The 21,144-nt window shown below is 40.9% G+C and overlaps 1 protein-coding gene, 1 non-coding gene and 1 pseudogene across 16 annotated transcripts in view; all 3 read right to left on the bottom strand.

Annotated features, from left to right (window-relative positions):
• Positions 1–9,936: 9,936 nt before the first annotated feature.
• On the bottom strand, positions 9,937–11,795 carry LOC118720896 (annotated as a pseudogene).
• Positions 11,796–13,114: 1,319 nt separating this feature from the next.
• Positions 13,115–21,144, bottom strand: part of SEC24B (SEC24 homolog B, COPII coat complex component) — an 82,780-nt gene continuing 74,750 nt past the window's right edge. For 11 of the 15 annotated variants that reach the window (XM_036409217.2, XM_036409190.2, XM_036409235.2 and 8 more), the window contains 6 exons: positions 20,275–20,450; positions 19,027–19,164; positions 18,164–18,268; positions 17,275–17,367; positions 14,221–14,324; positions 13,115–13,978 (listed from right to left, as the gene is read on the bottom strand). In XM_036409217.2, the coding sequence (XP_036265110.1) occupies positions 13,864–13,978; positions 14,221–14,324; positions 17,275–17,367; positions 18,164–18,268; positions 19,027–19,164; positions 20,275–20,450 (731 nt within the window). In that variant the 3' untranslated portion in view covers positions 13,115–13,863. Of the gene's footprint in view, positions 13,979–14,220; positions 14,325–17,274; positions 17,368–18,163; positions 18,269–19,026; positions 19,165–20,205; positions 20,242–20,274; positions 20,451–21,144 lie in introns of those variants that run through there. The other 4 variants (XM_036409225.2, XM_036409271.2, XM_036409292.2 and 1 more) reach the window with 4 other exon arrangements.
• Positions 20,012–20,213, bottom strand: LOC118710268. Its single transcript, XR_004985366.1, has one exon. It is a non-coding gene; the product is annotated as a small nucleolar RNA SNORA73 family (small nucleolar RNA).

Consider the following 21,144-nt stretch of genomic DNA (forward strand, 5'->3'; position numbering starts at 1 on the left):
GTGACCAATGCCACAGAAAATGGGACACGACTTGTCTTACGACTTATTTTCTAAAAGTGAATATAACCAAAACGACTGTATACTCCAAATATTCATTAGAAACCCACACCAAACCCTTTTAAAAATGTTTTTATTGATTTCAGAGTGGAAGAGATAGAAACATCAATGATGAGAGAGAATCATCGATCGGATTCCTCCTGCATGCCCCCCCCCCCAGGGCATCAAGCCCACAACCTGGGCATGTGCCCTGCTGGAAATCCAGCTGTGACCTTCTTGTTCACAGGTCAATGCTCAACCACTGAGCCACACCAGCCAGGCACACCAAGTCCTTTTTACCTTTAGTAATTATGAGGAATTTTTACATATTTATATAATACTAGGGGCCCGGTGTATGAAATTTATGCACAGACAGTGCAGTTCCCTCAGCCCAGCCTACACCCTCTCCAATCAGGGACCTCTTGGGGGATGTCCGACTGCCCCCAATCAGGCCTAAACCGGCAGTCGGACATCCCTCTTGTAATCTGGAACTGCTGGCTCCTAACTGCTCACCTGCCTGCCTGCCTGATCGCCCCTAACTGCCTCTCTACCTGCCCGAGTACCCCTAACTGCCCTCCTCTGTCAGCCTGATCTCACCCCCAACTGCCCTCCCCTGCCAGCCTGGTTGCTCCCAACTGCCCTCTCCTGGTGGCCTGATCTTGTCCCTAACTGCCCTCCCCTTGCTGTCCTAATCTTGCCCCCAACTGCCCTCCTCTGCTGGCCAATTTGGTTCTGATTGGTCAGTTTCTGTGTCAGTCAGAGTCTCTGGGCCTATCAACAGGGCCTGATCAGAAAGGCAGGGCTGCTCAGCAGCTCTGGTGGAGGCCTGGAGAGAAATGGGCACTGGGCTGCTGGCTAGGGTGGAAAGGAAAGAGAGAGGCAAGTGCTGGTCAAAAGCTGCCACAGATGCTACAGATCAGCCCCTGCTTCTCTCTTCAGGTCTTTCCAAGCCTGATCGAAAGCCCCCTCAGCAGTCACTGCTGGGTCACCAGGCCTGAGGCCGCAGTAGTCAGTGGTTTGGGTTGCCATGGCAACCCAGCTCTGATTTTTCAGGATGGTCAGCCTTTGGTGGTGATCTGTCATTACACCCTGGCACTTTATTATAGAGACAGTGCACATTATATGTATGGCCTGTTTATACTATTCTCAAAAAGGGAACCCTGATAAATTGATAGCATTGTATCAATCTTCTTTCCACTGGTCCTTGGATGTCCTCAAATGATGGCATCATGTTCATCAGTGATTCTGTACCAAATGCCTCTTCTTGAATAACACATTTTGCACCCAATGTAAAGAACAGATTTCCCCATGTTAAACCATTGACAAAGCTGCCAGTGTCAAAACCTGATCCTATATTTTCTTCAGAATTTATAGTTGCTGTGATTGTCGTTGATGAAGAAACAGACATTGCCGAACTATTTTGGTTGTGGTCAGGGTGGATGTTGACATCTGGAATGTGTTTTATGAAACTCCTATAATTTGGGGTGTTGACTCCAAGGTGGTGGGAATCATATTTGTTGAGACCCGGGTGTTGTCATTTTAGATGTTGCTGAGGGTTTTTAAGTGGTGACGGTCATATTTCTTGAGAGGAAGCTGGAGTCATTATGTTGTGGTGACTGTCACTAAGAAAATGAGTTGTGGATGTTTCTCAGTGCTTTTGCAAGGTTCACTTGTAGGGCTGAAAGGCACTTGTGGGGTTTCCCCTGTTGGGCCAGTAGTGGCTCTGAAAAGCATGGAAGGCTTTCTGTCAGAAGGTCCCGGGAAGTTTCTGGTCCACGTGGCCTTCTGCAGCACTAGCATCAGCCACGCCCCCCTGAGGAAGGCGCTGAGTCCCCTTGTTCTGAGGTCGGGATATGGCAGCTCTGTGTCCCCTTCCGAGGTGGTGGTGGCATTACTAGAGGGGCCGTCCGCGCCCCCCAGCCCGTTCTACATCCCCTTCCGCAGAGCAGGCCTCCCCTGCAGGCACCAAACAGGCTGGGTCAAACATCGTGCATGGGTAGTGGGACGTGCCTAACTCTTCTGACATCTCCTGGCCACCTCACCCCATAGCCAAGGCTCTGGGAAGGTGAAGTGAGGTGAATCCTTGATGTGCAGGGTCAAATTTTTTCTTTAAATATTTGGTATTCTGTTCATCATGGATTTTTTTTTTTTGCATTCATTTTGATTTTTAAAAGAATTACATTAAAATTGTATTTATCTTAATGACACTTTTGGGGTACCCCTTCAAATTTTGTGCCAAGGACACACTCACGGCACCCTAGTTCTAGTCCTGTGTCATCATATCCTTAATTAGAAGATCAATATTCAAATGTGTGCTTAAACTTTTTAAAAACATATATATTTGCCGAAACCAGTTTGGCTCAGTGGATAGAGCACTGGCCTGCAGCCTGAAAGGTCCCGGGTTGGATTTTGGTCAAGGGCATGTACCTTGTTTGAGGGCACATTCCCAGTAGGGATTGTGCAGGAGGCAGCTGATTGATGTTTCTCTCTCATCAATGTTTCTAACTATCCCTCTCTCTTCCTCCCTGTAAAAAATTAATAAAGTATATTTTAAAAAATAAAAATAATAAAATACATATATTTTTGTTGATGTCAGAGAGGAAGGGAGAAGAGGGAGAAAGAGAGAGAAACATCAATGATGAGAGAATCATTTATTGGTTGCCTCCTGCACATCCCCCACTGCGGACGAGCCTGCAACCCAGGCATGTGCCCTGACCGGAACTACCTTCTGTGTGCAGAACTCGGCTCTTCACAGATAATTTGACCAAATATGACATTGGTACTGCCTGCCTGCCACTGTCAGAGGGTGGAGCCCCAGTCAAAGTGGAAGGAAAGTTAATTTACAAATAGAGTTTCTATTTATGTCACCTGGTCTTACCCCTTCTGTATCCTCTGCAGATGCCGGCAGCACTGGATCTAAGGGGGCACAGGCAGGCTCCTCTCACGTATCTTATTGGGAGCCCCCCCCTTTTGAATTTACTGGTAACTAGGGAAGGATATTCCTTTTCACTATTCTGCCTCCAGACCCTAGCCTTCAATTTTAACAACTAGAGTCATAAAGAACTTTGTTCTCAAATAAGAATACCTATTATAATATTTTCCAATACATAGGGAAGATTCATAATGTAAGGGCCATATATAAGGCCTCAAAGGAAATCTCAAAAAAACTTTAAACTTACAAACATATAAGCTGTGTTCATGAAATCAGAAATTAACAAAAGGCTAAAAGCATCACATCCACTGGAATTTAACCAACACACGGACAGTCTTGGATTAAGTAGGAAATAAGTGGAAATTGAGAACTATTTTAAATGGAATAGCAATGAAAGCTTTTAATATTAAAGCCATTATTATTCAAGAAAAAGCATTTATTAGGTAACAGGAAAGTTTGAAAATAAACTAAGCTTATAATCTAAGAAGCTAGAAAAGCAGCAGCAAAAATAAGCCTAAAGGAAGCAGCGGGAAGGAAATGATAAAGGTAGAAACAGCCACACTTCCCCTACCCATCTTCTAACGCCTCCCCAGACAGCGAGGCAGTAAGACCAGAAGGTTTTTGTTTGTTTGTTTTGTTTTTTCAAGGCATAAAGACAGGCAAACCTGAAACAAGACTAACCTAGAAAAAAGGAGGAATGCATAAACATAGCAGAAAGAATGGAAAAAGCTGGCCCCAGATAACAATTGCTTTCATCAATCACATTAAAACTTGCTCAATAAAGAGAAGCTGAGCAGATCAATAGTCATAGATTGAAACAGTGGTTAATGACCTTCCTGGAAAAACCACCCAAGCCCGAGGCTTAATGGGCCAGTTCAACCAGAACGTCAAGAATAGAGAATAACTATTTTATGTACAAAAATTTTAGCTAGTTTATACAAAATGGCTCCAAAGCATCAAAGCAGCTGGGAAGTTATCCAAGTCATTTAATAAAACTAGTATAATGCTGATATCAGAATTAATAAGTAAACAGTATAAAAGCCAATGACAGGTCAATCTTATAAATATTAATAAAACAGATCCTAAATAAAACATTGACAAATGGGACTCAGTAGTATAACAGAATGATCAGGTAGGATTAATCCAAGCTGCCAGAATCAATTCCCAACGTTCACATCCTCTTCATCCACCGCGTCCTCTCTAAATGACGCGCAGGGCCTGATTCCTTCAGTGGCCGCACGCTGCCGCCACCCTGACCCTCTGCAGCGGCCCACTGTGGGCTGCCGGACTCCTGTAAGGGCCACATCACACCACTTCTTTTTCAAAGCCCTTCAAAGGCCCTGCACCACTTGTGGAGGGAAACCCCAAGGCCTCACCATACCCCTCACCTTGGCCACACTCACTCCTACTCCCTGCCTGTAGTCCTTATTCTGCTTCAAGCTGTGCAATGCAAGGGTTTTGTTCACTGTTCTGAAACTGTCACCTAACAGGGACTGTCACATAGTAGGACTTTATTTTTTTAATTATTATTATTTTTAAATATATTTTATTGATTTTTTACAGAGAGGAAGAGAGAGAGATAGAGAGCTAGAAACATTGATGAGAGAGAAATATCGACCAGCTGCCTCTTGCACACTCCTACTGGGGACGTGCTCACAACCAATGTACATGTCCTTGACCAGAATCGAACCTGGGACCTTTCAGTCCCCAGACCGACGCTCTACCACTGAGCCAAACCGGTTTCGGCACATAGTAGGACTTTAAATATTAAAGGTGAATGAATGAAGTAAAAGATGAAAATTAGCCGAAGCCGGTTTGGCTCAGTGGTAGAGCGTCAGTCTGCGGACTGAAAGGTCCCAGGTTCGATTCCAGACAAGGGCATGTACATTGGTTGCGGGCAAGCCCCGGTAGGGGGTGTGCAAGAGGCAGCTGGTCGATGTTTCGTTCTCATCGACGTTTCTAGCTCTCTCTCTCTCTCTCTCTCTCTCCCTCCCTCTTTGTAAAAAATCAATAAAATATATATTTTTTTAAAAAAGATGAAAATTAAAATAGGACTTCTAAGTTTAGAACTGCAACCACCTTTAAGAATCACACACACACACACACACACACACACACACACACATACTTCAGATTATATGTGCAGGGGCTGGGGGCGGGGGGGAGGGGTGGACGGAGAGGAGAAGGGGGAGTGCCAGATATTGTTCAGGGCTCTAATGGTAGAGTGATGATTGAAAAAGACGAGTTTCTTGCCTGCACAGAACACAGTGAGGAAGCTAAACAGAACAAGTAATTAAATAAAGTGGAGTAAATGTTATAATAGGGAAGGTACCAGGGCCCTTGGGCACATATACTAGGGGGACCCCACCACAGTTGGGGATGAGAGTCAGGCTGTATCAGTGCTCACTAGTAACTGAAGAAGGAATGGGAGCTAGCCAAACGGAGAGGTGAGGATGTGTTTGTAGCACAGGGAACAGCATGTTCGAAGGCCCAGAGGCATAAGAGATAAAGGTATAACTCTCTACTAATAGGTTATCAGGTGAAAGTTAAAATTTGGTATCAGTCAAAACTTAGCATAATAATTGGCTCTCGCCGGTTCTGCCCAGCGGTTAGAGCATCATCCTTCAGACTGAAGAGACCCCAGTTTGATTCTGGTCAAGCGCACGTACTTCGGTTTAAGGCTGTATCCCCAGACCCGGTTTGGGTGCACGCAGGAGAAAACCCCAAAACTTAACCTAAAAATTGTAGCTCACTGAGGAGCATCAAGTTGTGAAGATGGTGTATGGACATAATGGACTGCTTGCCTTTGTATATCTTGTAATACCGGATTGTGGGGGGCTGTTTCTCTGTTTTCCGTGTCCATCACGGAAAACGACAGGTTTCTGAGTGGAGGAGCTGGGGATTAAGGAAGAAAGAGACCAGGTGCAGAAATAGATTCATGAAGCTGGGCGCTAGGTGGGCGCCATCTCTCTGATGGAGAGGCAGCAAGCACCGAGCCACGCAGCAGGTTTATTTAATAGGGTCAAAGGAGCTTATTTGCATACTTAACTAGGCCCTAGCATTACTGGATTTACATATCTAGACCTGCTCCTGCTGACACCTGGACAAAGATACTCTGCCAGTGCCTCAGGCTCAGCTAACAATTTAAAGCACACATGTCAAACACAAGGCCCGAGGGCCAAATCCGGCCCGCCAGGCCTTGCAATGTGGCCCGCACCGCGCTGTCATCACTGCACTCCGCTGCGTTCCATCACAATGAGTTTATGACTGTTCAGTAAACCATTCGGCCCGCGATTTAGGCTGGATTTTAGATTTTGGCCCCTTCTCTGATTGAGTTCGACACCCCTAATTTAAAGAATGTCCATGTGCCTTCTCAGGCGGCCCTCTACACCGGATGGTCTGAAGCAAATAAGCATGGTTAATAAATCAATAAGAGAAAAAGGGAAGTTAAGGTGACAGTAGCCCACACTAAAACTTTTGGCCCTTATTCTCTAGTGGGGAAGTTTCAGTGAAGGTAGAATCTGGTAGTTAGGAGGCAAACTAAAACCAGTGAAATGAGGGGAAAGAGCTGGCCAATACAAGAGGATGGTAACTGCGATCACAGTCATGCTATTATGCCACGACACCGACTGCCACTTACCAGGTACTTATGACACGCTGGATGTTCCACTAGAAACTTTACACATTCATTCCATGTAATTCTCACAAAACTCCTGCCATGAAGTCATTATCGCTAGTAGGAGTCATTATAGGAAGTCATTATCGTTAGTAGGAGTCATTATAGGAAGTCATTATTGCTATTTCAAAGGCTCAGAAAGTTTAGGGACTTGCCCCAGGCCCCACAGCTAGCACAGAGACTAGAATGAAAAATTTGTTCTGTTTGCAGAGGGACTAAAATTCAAATTTTGTTCTGCCTGGCTCTCAAACCTATATATTTTTTTCTGCTAGGGTTGGTCTAATATAATGTGGCAGATCCAGGGCTAGAACTGACTTTTTTTCTTCTTCTTCCATGACTGAATTTCCTCACACTGCACCTCCCAGATCATCTTCCAGTTTCTATTCAGTTCAGTATAGAATGTAAGTTGGTATGCTTTACCCAGTGGGAGACAGAAATTTAAATTTTTTGAAGAGTTTGACACATCAATGATCTCTTCTTTTACTGGGTTGCTGCAATATTCCATTAACTTTTAGAGTTGAACATGGAAGTCTGAAGAGGCACTTTGGAAAATTCTGTAGGTCCCAGATGTAGTCCTCCCAGCCCTATGAGACAGCAGCAAATTAATGTCTCTTAGAGTCAAGAACAATCCCCTTCTGGCTGTTGGATAAGGAGCCCAAAATGGCCAGAGGGAGTCATAACTTCCAATTCAGGGGGAACATTATTGTGTCCCCTGGCAAAGCATCTCTCCTTTGGGAACGAAGCCCCTAAAATTCTGTGACTAGGTTAAGCAGGAATGCTCTCACTTCCACTGATTCTCAGACCCGTGTCCTATGGGAGACAAATGTGACTTACGGACTCAAAGCATATACTTCATCCTGCAGGAGAGGATGGTACACCAACAGTCACTACAACTGACTCTTCAGGAGGACTTCCAATGTTCTCTCAGGTCAGGTACTTTTTTGTTGTTGTTGCTAATCCTCACTCAAGGATATTTTTCCATTGATTTTTAGAAAGAGTGGGAGGAGGGAGGGAGGGAGGGAGGGAGGGAGGGAGGGAGAGAGAGAGAGAGAGAGAGAGAGAGAGAGAGAGAGAGAGAGAGAGAGAGAGGGAGAGAGAGAGAGAAATCGATGTGAGAGGGACAAACGAATTGCTTGCGGGCTCATGTGTCCCAACCAGGTCTGGGGATCAAATGTGCAACGGAGGCACATGCCCTTGATGGGAATCAAACCTGGGACCCTTCAGTCTGTGGGATGACACCCAGGCTGGCCAGGGCAGGCCAGATGCTTTTTGTCCTAGTCCCCCCTCCACTACCTTGCACATAATAAGCATTCACTAAACGTTGAATCAATTTTAAAGTATTTTAAGTTGGAGATAAAATGAAGTTGTACAGATCCACAGAGTCTAGACAATGTAGTTATCTCGTGGCTATCTAAGAGTTTAGACAAATGTATGGCTTGACCCACAAAGGGGATTTCCCTTGGCCACTAGACTAATACCAGAGTAGTGCAGTTGGTGCCAGCGTGCTGTCTTAAAAGCGGGTTCTGCTTTTCTTCCTGAGGTGACTGATTATAGGGAAATGCCTCATAGGACAGAGGTGTGAATTGAGGGCTGGCTGCCATGGGTGTGAGTCACCTGCTCATGCAACTTACCTCCGGATCAGCTGAGCCTGGTATCTTACCTACTAATTTCGTTTAATAATAGACCATTACTGGGCATGCATAACTTTACTGCCTGGTTCACATTGGTCAGTTCAGTTCATAAGGGCATTTGGTAGCTTGTAGTGGACAGTTCAGTAGCAATCTAAAAGCTGTTCTCAAAGTTTTTTTTGCACTGTGTTCAAAACCCTAGTGAGGTCTGTAATTCTGTTTTAGCAATGAAAGTATAATAATTTTTAAAATATTAATATATTTTGATTTTTACAGAGAGGAAGGGAGAGGGATAGAGTTAGAAACATCAATGAGAGAGAAACATCGATCAGCTGCCTCCTGCACACCCCCTACTGGGGATGTGCCTGCAACCAAGGTACATGCCCTTGACTGGAATAGAACCTGGGACCTTTCAGTCTGTAGGCTCACACTCTATCTACTAAGCCAAACCGGTTAGGGCAACAAACCTCATTCTGTCTTCATCTGTATTTATTTACTCAACACTCCAGTGAATCAATTAAACCTGAAGTTGGGGATCTTGAAACCCCTGATCTAGAGCCATCTGGCCAGAAACACAGGCAACAAACCTGCACTTGCAACTGGCACCTGAAGTGGGAGCAGTCTTGTGGGATTGCTGACCTGTGGGATCGGATGCCATCTTCCGATAGTGTCAGAATTGAGTTGGATCGTAGGACACTCAGCTGGTGTCACAGAAGATTGCTTGGGGTGGGTAAAGCCCCCACATACCTGGTGTGTGAACTGTTGTCTGGTAGTGGGTAAAAGAAGAAACTGGAGGTAGACTACACTACCTTGTTTGCATACCTTTCAAGGGTGGCTGTGTGTGATCTCAGACGGTAGGCAGGCATCCTTCTGCTCGTTTGCAGACATGCAGGCTCTTTGTCCTTGCCTACCCCAGGCTGGCTGAGCTCAAGCCAAACTTTCACTTTTGGATCAGTTTGTGACACATCAGAAGGCAATGAATGCTTTAAGAGTCAGGGCTCCCTCCCCCTCAGGCTGAATACACACACACACACACACACACACACACACACACACACACACACGTCCTGTCCACTCAGGTTCATGTCAAGTGCCACTTCTCATGGGTATTGAAGAAGGCAGAGAGGAGGAGACCCAATTTGCTGGTTGGAACAGATTGCCTCTAAATTCAGGGACAAAAGATAAATTATAAAATATCTGTTTTATTTTTCAGGTTTGTTTCAAGTGCCACACACAGACTGCTATTGTTTTAGTCGTCTGTCTTCTTTCAGTTATTAGTGATTCCATCTAAATAATGTCTGTGATGTTTTCCTTTTTTTTTTTTGCCTTTTAAACTATTTAAAAATATATATTTTATTGATTTTACACAGAGAGGAAGGGAGAGGGATAGAGAGTTAGAAACGTCGATGAGAAACATTGACCAGCTGCCTCCTGCACACCCCCCACTGGGGATGTGCCTGCAATCAATGTACATGTCCTTGACCGGAATCGAACCCGGGACCCTTCAGTCCCCAGGCCAACGCTCTTCCACTGAGCAAACAGGCTTCGGCCTTTTAAACTATTTTTAATATTTTCAAAAGTTACTTTGAATAGGACTCATATGTATATTAGGAGGTTTTCACATCACTTGGGATACTTTCTACCCCCCCCCCCACCCCCACCCCCCAAATCAATACGTGGCTTTATTGCATCTTTAAATATCGCAAATACGTGTGAAAATCAACGGGCATCTTGGTGTTTCTATAGCTGGACAACTTAGTTCTGATTCATCAGCCTGCAGAACTGTTCCTTTTTCAGTAACACAGATACCACCCAAAAGTTTTCTGATATTCTTGTTTGTAACTGTTGTGGCTTGCTGAATCAAAGCAACTGAATTGGATTCAAGTTCAATGTTGTTTCCTTCAAGAATCAACGCATCTTTCTGGGCCCAAGATACTGAACAAGCAACGCCTGACCTCATCCAAACTCGCCAGAGGTATTTTTTTTTTTTTTCAAGACATTTCTGAATTCAACAAGAAAATCTCCTGAATCACAATGTTGATGGGGAAGTGAGTGTACACAGACCTCACCTTGTGAAAAGCCCAGTGTGACACCCTTGGTCATGCTCTGTGCATGACTGCAGATAGGGCGAGCCGTGGCCAGCTCCTCTCTATTTCCTTACCATTTGCCAGCCCGGAGCCTCTTGTTCTTGCCAAGGAGACTGAGCTCTGCATTGATGTGGCTGAGGTCTCTCTGCAGGGTGCCTCTGGGCCCTTCACAGAAACTGTGTGTCCCCTAGAGTGATGTCCATGTTTTCTGGGGTGTCCACTGTCCAATTGTCTTCATCCTCACAGTAGATGCGGCAAAGAGCACCTGGGATACTCTTTTAAAATATGTGCCTTCTTTGGTCAACCCCCTACCTGGAAATGTTCATCTCATTTCCACAATCAACGCTGAGAACTGCGGACTTTGATGACAATTACAGATAATTGGAAGCAGGCTCACAGGCCTCCTGGTACGCATGCCCCTTCTGCTCACTCAGCTTCACAAATGATTGGAGGCTTGTCCCATGGGCAGCAATGAGACTGACTGCCCTGCACCCCATCAGGATTAATATCATTCCCACGTTCCGGCGAAGACAGTCTCCACGTACTCTGCAACGGCTCTTGTTTGCAGACACTAACTCCCTTGCAAACCTTTCAAGGGTGGCTGTGTGTGTGTGTGTGTTTAATGTCATTATATACATAAATGTTTCCTTTTTTGAAAAAAAAAATATTTTTATTGATTTCAGAGAGGAAGGGAGAGGGAAACATCAGTGATAAGGATCACTGACTGGCTGCCTCCTGCATACTCCACATTGGGAATCAAGCATTGTGCCCTGACCAGGAATCAAACTGTCATCTCCTGGTTGATAGGTTGATGCTCAACCAACTGAGCCATGCCAGCCGGGCTAGGGTGGCTGCTTGATATCAGGCTCCAGGCAGGCGTCCCTCTGGTCATTTGTAGACATCCACACTATTTTTTCCTTGCCTACCTCCGGTTCTGAGCCAGTATCATTGGACCACATAATATCCCACCCCATAGGCCCATAATCCCAGTCCCCATAGGCTCTCAGTGCTGCTACTCTCCAGTCATTGTTCCTGGCAATTTTAATGGCCAAAGAAATGACCCAGCTAAAATTCTTATTCTAAATTCTGACCTCCTCACCTCCAGACATCTTTTATAACACTTCAACTATCCACTCCCAGACATCCCCTAGATCTCATAATTATCAGTATCTAAATTTCCTCAAAAACCTCACTTTCCAGCATCCCTGAGATCCAGTGCTTGAGCTTTTTGACCTCAACAGGACTTCTAAACTATTAAGCCCGCCCCATTTTCTCTATTCATCACTTATTTTAAGTCCCTTTCGCTTAAATGAGTCATTCCTTTGCTCCTCAGTTTTTTGTAGCAACCTTGCTTACATCAACTCTGCACTCAGCAACTGAATGTGGCTGGCGACAAGAGATACAGCTATGCTAACTGGCTTCACTTTGAAGTCCATGACTCATATCCCAAGATAGGCCCTCAGTGCTGCTTAACAATCATAATTCATGCCACTCATCAGTCCAATGTCTCCCTCTCCTAGGAGACCATTGCTCAGGGGACAACTCCGCCTTTTTCACAGAGAAAACAAGAGCAGCCAGAGGCACCTTGCACATTCACCTGCCACAAATCCCTGTACTTGGATGGCTCTCTTTCAGATACCCACGTGGTTTTAGGCTCTGCTCGACTGCCACCTTCTCAGAGGACATTCTCTGGTTACTATTAAAATAAAGTATTCTTGATTCCCTTTACCCAGCTTTCTTTGTCTGCACAGCATTCATCACACTTTACACACATAAATGTATTGTTTTCCCCAGTACTCAACCACCCTTGCTCTATAGTATAAGCACTGAGAAAGTGGAATTTTTATCTGTCTTATGCCTAGAACAATATCTGACAAGTATTAAGTGCTTATAAATATCTGTGGAATGACAAAATATCCAAAGAAAAAAGATTTTTGTCTTTCTTAAAATAAAAACATGACACTTTTCATTATAAAATTACAATATTTAGTTGCCCTTACAGTGCTGCAGTTTTTCTAATGTTCAGTAAGATTCTCCCTTGCTAAAGGCAGAGTGGTATAGGAACAAGTACAGTCCTGGGTGGAGGCAGAAGTGGGGTGGGTGGGGAGAATATCTGGCTTTTACTCTTAGCTCTGTCACTAATTGGTAAAGTCATTTAGGGAGAGTCATTTTACCTCTCAGTTGCCTGAGGGAATGGGAGATAGTACTTTTATTTCATCCACTAAGCACAAAACCCATAAAAATCATTCATCACATACATCAACAGCATTTTTTTCTTCCAAAGCTCATTGATGGAACTTTCAGATGTATAAAATAAAATTCCATCCCACAAAGTAATATCGAGCATTTTCAGTTTTTATAGTAACTAAGCAATTAGTAAATGATTTTCCCCCCCAGCAGAATAGAATCTCTCTGAAAATTCAAGATGGTAATCTTAAAGTCAATGAAATAGGATACTCACATGTTATGAAAATTTTCTTGATATAAATTTGTAGAAAAAAATATCTCTAATTTAATTGAGACAAATTAAGATTATACTTAATCAATAACTAAGTATTTTGAGAGTATCATTTCTTTTCAGAATATAAACAAAGTACTTGGTAAGGTGTTCAAATGAATAAAACTTACTGATTCAGTATCATTCCATTTCCCCCAAATAGTGAATTCAGTTTATCCTATGTGTAAAAACAAAATAAAACAGCTAAAAACTCACCCACTTCCCTCCCCTCACAAAAAAACACACCAAACCATACTGTCAAGCAAAATATTTTTAATTAGTAGGTTGATCATAAATAAATCCACATAAAAGATTTAACAGAATTACAAAGAGTTTGTGTTTCTTCTGTGGACTCAATTCATAATACGCATAAGTCAACCTCATTCTCTAACTGCGACAAAAAGAGTTGTCATCCAACAATGCAGTACAGTTGTAGCAATTCATATTCTGTAGTTACATTTTTACACTTTCTTTACAAATGTAACATTTATGTACATTATGTATATATTGTTCTATAGTTCATGTACTGAACTCTTATTGTTTTTACAGGGAAAATATTGAATTCATTTAATGAGTACGAATCATTCCTTGTTAAAAATTCATATAAATAACACGGTGCCCCCACTGCCTTTTGGCGTTTCTTGTCAGAGTTCCAGTCCAGAAATGTCATATTAACTCTAAGAAAAAAAGTTATCTAATTTTACATTGTGACCTATCATCCACATTAGCTAAATGAATGTGCTGGCTTGCAATGAACAGAGCACTGAACTGCTGCACTCCTGAAAATGTGTGGAAACCAACTCAAAAGATACCTGGTGAAACAGCATCGTCATTACCATTAGTTCAGGCTGAGACAATCTGCCAGCTTCTTGCTTCCTCTTTATCTTTTGCCTCAGACAGGGTGCTATGCTATGCATTGTCTTGTAACAACAAATGCCTTCATCTCAAATTTCCAATGGGCTTCTCCAGCAGATTAGGCTTTATCTAATTTTTCTTTTGATTCCACTTCACTTACAAATCTGTTGCTGAATGTGAAGCAAAAATTCATAGTAAGAGAATGCAGCTTCTGTCCGGTCTTCAATCAAATGTTGGAAAAACTCTGTTTTGGCAGGACTCTCATCTCTGAAAAAGAGAAAAGAGTATTAACCTACAGATCCATATTATTAACAATAATTATACATTTGAAAAATCAATGATAGATAGGGACTTTAGGAAAATGAAACATAAAGAATAGTATTCAAATAACAACATTCTACCACTATATTACAGTTTGATAATATTTTAAATTTGCTTTGAAGACAAGCAATTTTACATAAATTGCATAGGACAAGACAATTTTATAGTTAAGTTATAGAAGTACTTACTTTACCACATAAAGGACTGGGCTTAATGGTCTGCTGTCTCTAAGCCAAGTTATAAAGGATATGGTTCTTTCCGATGAAAGAGTATCTAGCTCTGGAAGATGTGTCTGGTAACAGAAATATAATTAGGAAATTACTTCCTTTCTCATAGACTTCAGTACTATTAGCACTAAATCATGATTCCCACCACTACCAATCAACTGCCAGCACTCCATTCCCAGTCCCAACAGGAGCAACCAAACAAAGGAAACTTAAATTGTTGGCAAGTTTGTTTATATATTTCTGGGTAGGTCATTAAAAAATGCTTAATAATATGATACTGACATTTTACGTGTATGTTAAGACTCAAAAAGTCTATTCTTTTGTATATGTGAGTTTTCCCTCCAAAGTGAACTTAATAATGCACTAAAAAATTCAAAGTATATAGTATGTAAAATATCTAAATAGAAAAGTTTGGGTTAGCTATATTTGTAATTTATGTCAACATTTAAAAAGTAAAAGAATAGAAAACATTTGCTTTAATATGAATTTCCCCAAACATTTATATTTAATGCCACAAGCATGTTTTGTACAAAAGTATATTTTTATGAATAAGTCTAAGGGAAATATTCTTTGGAGTAGAAAAATTTACTATATTATAAACTGTGTGATTTTAATTTTAACAAATATTGCCAAATACTCCCCCAAAATATGTAAAATATACACTAAAATGTACAGTTTTTGATAGGACTGTTTACCTATATCCTCTGCACTATTGCCTATTATTAAATTTAAAAATCTTTACCTATCTGGTAAATTAAAAAAAAAAAAAGCTATACTGTTATTTTATTTTCTTAACTAGAGGCCTGGTGCACAAAATTCATGCACTGTGTGTGTGTGTGTGTGTGTGTGTGTGTGTCTGTGTGTGTCCCTCAGCCCAGCCTGCACCCTCTCCAATCTGAGACATCCCTCTCACAATCCAGGACTGCTGGCTCCCAACTGCTCACCTGCCTCTGTCTGATTGCCTCAACCGCTTTTGCCTGCCAGCCTGATCACCCTAACCACTGTCCTGCCAGCCTGAACAATGCCTAACTGTTCCCCAGCTGGCCTGATTGTCCTTAACTGCTCTCTCTTGCCAGCCTAGTCTCCCCTAACAGCCCTCCCCTGCAGGCCTGGTTCCCCACAACTGTCCTCCCCTGTAGACCTGGTCTCTTCCAACTGCCCTCCCTGCTCATCCGGTCACCCTGAACTGCCTTCCCCTGTTGGCCTGGTCACCGCTAACTATCCTCCCTTGCCAGCCTGGTTGCTCTAACTGTCCTCCCTTGCAGGCCTGGTCCCCCCGCCCCCCAACTGCCCTCCTTTGCTGGCCTGGTCTCCCCCAACTGTCCTCCTCTGCAGGCATCTTGTGGCTGCCATCTGTGTCCACATGGGGGTGACCATCTTGTGTCTTGGAGTGATGGTCAATTTGCATATTACTCTTATTAGGCAGGATTAACCTTTACTACATTCTATTTTTCAGGAATTAGATTTTTTTTTTTTAGTTCTTTCTTTCCTTGCACCCGCTCCCCCCTTTTTAATTAAGGTATTATATGTATACATATCTTACCATTGCCCTCCCCCACCCCACTCCCATACATGCCCTCACCCCCCAGTGTTTGCGTCCATTGGTTATGCTTATATGCATGCATACAAGTCCTTCAGTTGGTCTCTTATCTCCCCCTCCTCTCCCTAACTTTCCTGCTGTAATTTGATAGTCTGTTTGATGCTTTACTGACTCTCTATCTATCTTTTTGTTCATCGTATTATAATGTTCTTTATTATCCATAAATGAGTGAGATCATGTTGTGTTTTTCTTTCACTGACTGGTTTATTTCACTTAGCATAATGCTCTCCATTTATGAATTCTGTTTACTATGCTGGTATCATAGTGTTTAAATATCTACAGCTTTAAAATAATGTTTACTATCCTATTTAGTGAGATTTATTTTTCATATGCTTTCCTCCGTCACTATTATTCTTTTAAAAAACATTTCCTTATTCTCATTTTTGAGTCAAATGACAGCAGAAAATGATAAAAATTATACTGACATTATATTAATTTCAGGAAAATGACATATTTACAATATCAAAAAATAAGGTAGACTTTGTGTTTTTTTTAAATCCTCACCTGAGTATATTTTCAGAGACAGGAAGTTGGGGGGGGGGGGGGGTCTGTGCGTGCGTGCATGTGTGCTTCCTAACCAGGGATCCAACTTGCAACCTAGATATGTGTCCTGACTAGAAATTGAACCCACAATCTTTTGGTGTACGGAATGATGCTCCAACCAAGGTAGGGGCAAGGTAGACCTTTTCAATTAATTAAATGTAGAGAACTGATTTCATGATGATATTTCTTTGGTATTGGTTAACACATACACAGTAAAGGCCAAATGAGAAATGTTATCAGCAAAATAATTTATATCAGAAGGAAAAGTTGTTGGAAAACTGTGTGTCAGTTCCTCAAGAAGTAAACACAGCGTTAGCTGGTTTGGCTCCGCAGATAGAATGTCAGCCTGAGGACTGGAGGGTCCTGGGTTTGATTCCAGTCAAGGGCACATGCCCAGGTTGCAAGCTCGACCCTCAGTGGGGGACATGCAGGGAGCGGCCAATCAGTGATTCTCTCTCATCATTGATGTTTCTATCTCTCATCTCTCTCTCTTCCTCTCTGAAATTTATATATATGGTAGTCATATGGTAAACTCTGATTACACACACACACACACACACACACACACATATATATATATTGTATATGATTCCATTTATGTGAAATGTCCAGAACAGGCAAATCCACAGATACAGAAAGGAAATTAGTGGTTGATGGGAAAGAAGGGGAGAATTGGGAGATATGGGTTTCTTTTTGGGACTCTGAAATTAGATCCTGGAGATGGTTGTACAACATTATGAATTTAACTAAAAACTAATGAACTGCATACTTTAAATGGTTAAAACTGTGAATCTTACGTATATTTTATCTCAATAAAAAACATTTCAAGCAAACAAGCACATACAAAACAAGCTGTATAAAATCCTACTGACCATTTTCTGTGGTATTGATGCAAAATTAGGATACCCAAGCACATCCTCGATGAAGGTGTTGTCACAGCTTTTTCCAACCCAAATGTAAAAAACCTAAAAACAAAAACCAAGATATTAAAATTCCTTAATCAGAAACACATTATTTTATTTTCTCAAAATTATCCAGAATAAAAGAGGTAAAATATTTCAAATAAAGTAGAAACATAAAAGTAAAAAGGAAATATAATTAGAATCTACATCCAGGAATCTTAAAAAGTGTTTCCTATCTTCTTTGCTTAAATTTCAAAGCTTCCCATAAAATATATCTTACTTTCTCTCTTCCTCCCCGCTCCCATATGAATGTGATGTTTTAACCAGGATAACTGGCTCACAATATTTCCTTTCCACTATTTCAGTGACTGTCTCTATTATTTTCACTGATGTGCTCTCCCATCCCCCCTTCTATGGCTACTGGAATCCTTTTCCTGCTCATAAGGTCTCACTTATGAAGCCAACTTGACCATTCTAACACCCTTCACCACAACTCTGCCCAGTGACTTCTCCTGAACTAATCATTAATGGCGTTTCTGACAATGGATATAAATTGTACTAGACAAATTCGAGGCCCCTTTGAATTTTATGAGTTTAATGATAAAATCCTTGAAAACAGGAACTCTGTTCTGTATCAAATATATATAATCTAGGACAGTAAATAATCCATGGTAACATTTATTAATCTATAATAAAATAATATCCAACTAGAAAAGTCTAACATATATTAACCTTTTGTGCCAATTACAATGTATTGCCTCTCAGCTCCTAATCTACCTTTCACTGACTAATCTGCAGAGGCCCTGTGTTTCTCCTTCTGTTGGAACAGTGTTAGGCTTTGTCAGGAGAGGATGCTTACACAGCCACAGTCCATAAGGAAAGCACCTTCTCTTGTCAGCTTCTCTGCAGACAATTTTTGAATAGGTGGCTGAGGTACGACCCTGTCATTAACATGTATTGCACCCTGCAACAAAAACAGACTGAATGTGAATGAGCTGACATTGCTATCAGCAGAGTTTGGAAACTAACGTCACCAACTCCTCATGAAATATTGAAAATAACACCTGAGGATTTTGTAGGATGCAAAAAATTATTGATACTTAAAAATTACCTTGATTGTAGAATAAAGACATTCAGATGCATTCAAATTAATAAGAAACACAAATACATAAAACAATCTCTCCATTTTCTTCCATTTGGGGAACAGGATATATTAAATGTATGACTATTAAATCTGCTGCAAAGCAAGTTACTTTTTTACATTTCTTTATAAACATAATACAATACAGAGAAGGTTCCAAAGAGTTTTAATACAAGGAAGAAAACAGACACCACATATTTGCATATTAAAAACACTGATGGATATCAGATCCAGTTTACAATATAATAAAAAACTGCACTCTGATCATATTAGAAATAGTCAATATCTATAAAATATATACAGAAATGTCCAGTCTACAACTTGGCTTTATCATAAATATTATAAGCAATCCCACAAGGAATATTACTTCCCACATGAAACTATTTTTGAAAACTCCATAACCACAGATAATACTTGATTATCCAATCAAATCCTAAGTGTCATTATTTAATGCATTAATACCAGAAGGGAAAAATGAATTTAAAAATTGTTAATAAAGGCATTGCTATCTTACCAACAGAATCAAGGCATTCAAATATATTTAAATTTAAAAACTTCAAATGTACTAAAAGAAATCATACCTCATCCATCAATCTGTCTATCCTGTATAAATTGGGATGAATCATTTTCATTAGGTGAACAAGTGGCTGACACTTTATCTGACACATGGCATATACACGATCATCCAGGCGTGTACTTGTACCAGTTCTAAATGCTTTCTACATTAAAAAAAAAAAGACAAAAATTTCAAATAAAACATAAATATAATAAATATTAAAACAAACAAACAAATAAATATATACCATCGTCATGGAAAAAGCATGGCCTTCAAATCAGACAAACCGAGATTCTATTTTCAGCTCCGACATTTATTTATTTATTTATTTATTTATTTATTTATTTATTTATTTTTAAAAATATATTTTATTCATTTTTTACAGAGAGGAAGGGAGAGAGATAGAGAGCTAGAAACGTCGATGAGAAACATCGACCAGCTGCCTCCTGTACTGGGGATGTGCCCGCAACCAACCAAGGTACATGCACCTGACCGGAATCGAACCTGGGACCTTTCAGTCCGCAGACCGACACTCTACCACTGAGCCTAACCGGTTTCGGCTCAGCTCCAACATTTAATAGAAAGGTATGTGAGCAAGTTACTTAGCTTCTCAAAGCTATGTTTGTCATCATCAACAAAACAGGAAAAATGATACTCACCTCTCTCAGTTGCTATAAGTTAAGAGGATATGTATCTATCACCAATTATGTTGCCTGGAAAGATGTTCAATGAGTATTAATCTTTCCCTGAGTCTCTGTCCAGAAGCATACACGAAGAGTAACTATAAGCACACCATTATGCAGGCTGCTTTCACATATTGAAGAGTAAAGGCATAGGGTCTCACAACAGTCATCATGTATCTCTATACCTCGACTTTCCAGTGATCTTTTCCTGTCCTTCTAAACTTTTCCAATGATAAACTACATAATCCTCTAACTAAATATTTTTTTTAACCCAGAAACCTAGATTTCATTTCTTCACTTATGTATTGAGAATATTATTGTTTTTTTAGATGTTTCCTTCATGGTTTATCTCCTCAGTCATTGTCCATAAGACTCTGAGAAGCTGTAGGAATGTGCAGGAGCACTAAGGCCCGGCTTTCTCTGCAACGCTGTGGAAAGGGATGTACATCAGTGGGCAAAGCCCTGTGCTCCCCTACGCCACCTGGACAGAGCCCTGGGGAGAGAGACTTCCCGGAGATATCCACGTTGGATATGTATCAAGAAATTTTAAAGGCTTTCTTAAATGTAATATTGTATAGAGAGCTAGCTACCTGTTTGAGAAGGGCCAAAACATAGAGAGGAAACAACTTGAGCGAGCTGGGTGCAATCAACACAGAGTGCTGTATATTTGAGACAGTGGAACTGTATGCAGACAATGAATCCACCACAGCATTCACTAAGGCATCTCTTGCATCGGAGAGGCTTGTTGAAATGGATCGATCCACAGCTAGAAAGCAACAAAAAGGTTTTTAACCCTTAGATTTCAATGAATGCTATCAGAGGTAAGACTTACATGCATTATTTAAGAAACCAATAAAAATTCAATTTCTAGTATAAAAAAATACATTTACCTGCTCACCCATTAAAAAACTGTTTTAATTAAATTTATTGGGGTGACTTTGCTCATTACCCAATTTTTCTGAACTAAATTTGATAATCAAAATAAATCTAAATTGTTTTGGACCTTTTTGTTTTAATAGTTTTAAGCTTAAAAATACAAAGCTACTACTGGTACTGGAAAACATGTATTATTCATCTACTTTAAGAAAACTCTGGGGATATTTTCATTATTTAAATAGAAGTTACACGTATAAAGTATTTTTTTTCTGGCCAAACAATGTAAGTTCTAATAAAAAAGAAAGAATTGGAAAACAAACAAACAATGGTAAGTTCTGCAATCTGAGTTATCCCTGGTGATCCTCTGAAATCTCTGCCGAAGCATTCCCAGGTAAACAAAAGAGAGGACTAACTGAACACAGGACAATATGCAGACACTGAAAAGCCAGATGTTAGCATGAAATTCCAAGAACATATTTTGTTAAAATAGAGATAACCTATACATATGCCCAAGTATTAAAAATAAAATTCATGGGCAATAATCATGTCATTTTATATCTAAATCCATCTAAAATATAATTTAA

This window comes from Pipistrellus kuhlii, unplaced genomic scaffold, assembly GCF_014108245.1.
Source record: "Pipistrellus kuhlii isolate mPipKuh1 unplaced genomic scaffold, mPipKuh1.p scaffold_m20_p_1, whole genome shotgun sequence".
Taxonomy (NCBI): domain Eukaryota; kingdom Metazoa; phylum Chordata; class Mammalia; order Chiroptera; family Vespertilionidae; genus Pipistrellus; species Pipistrellus kuhlii.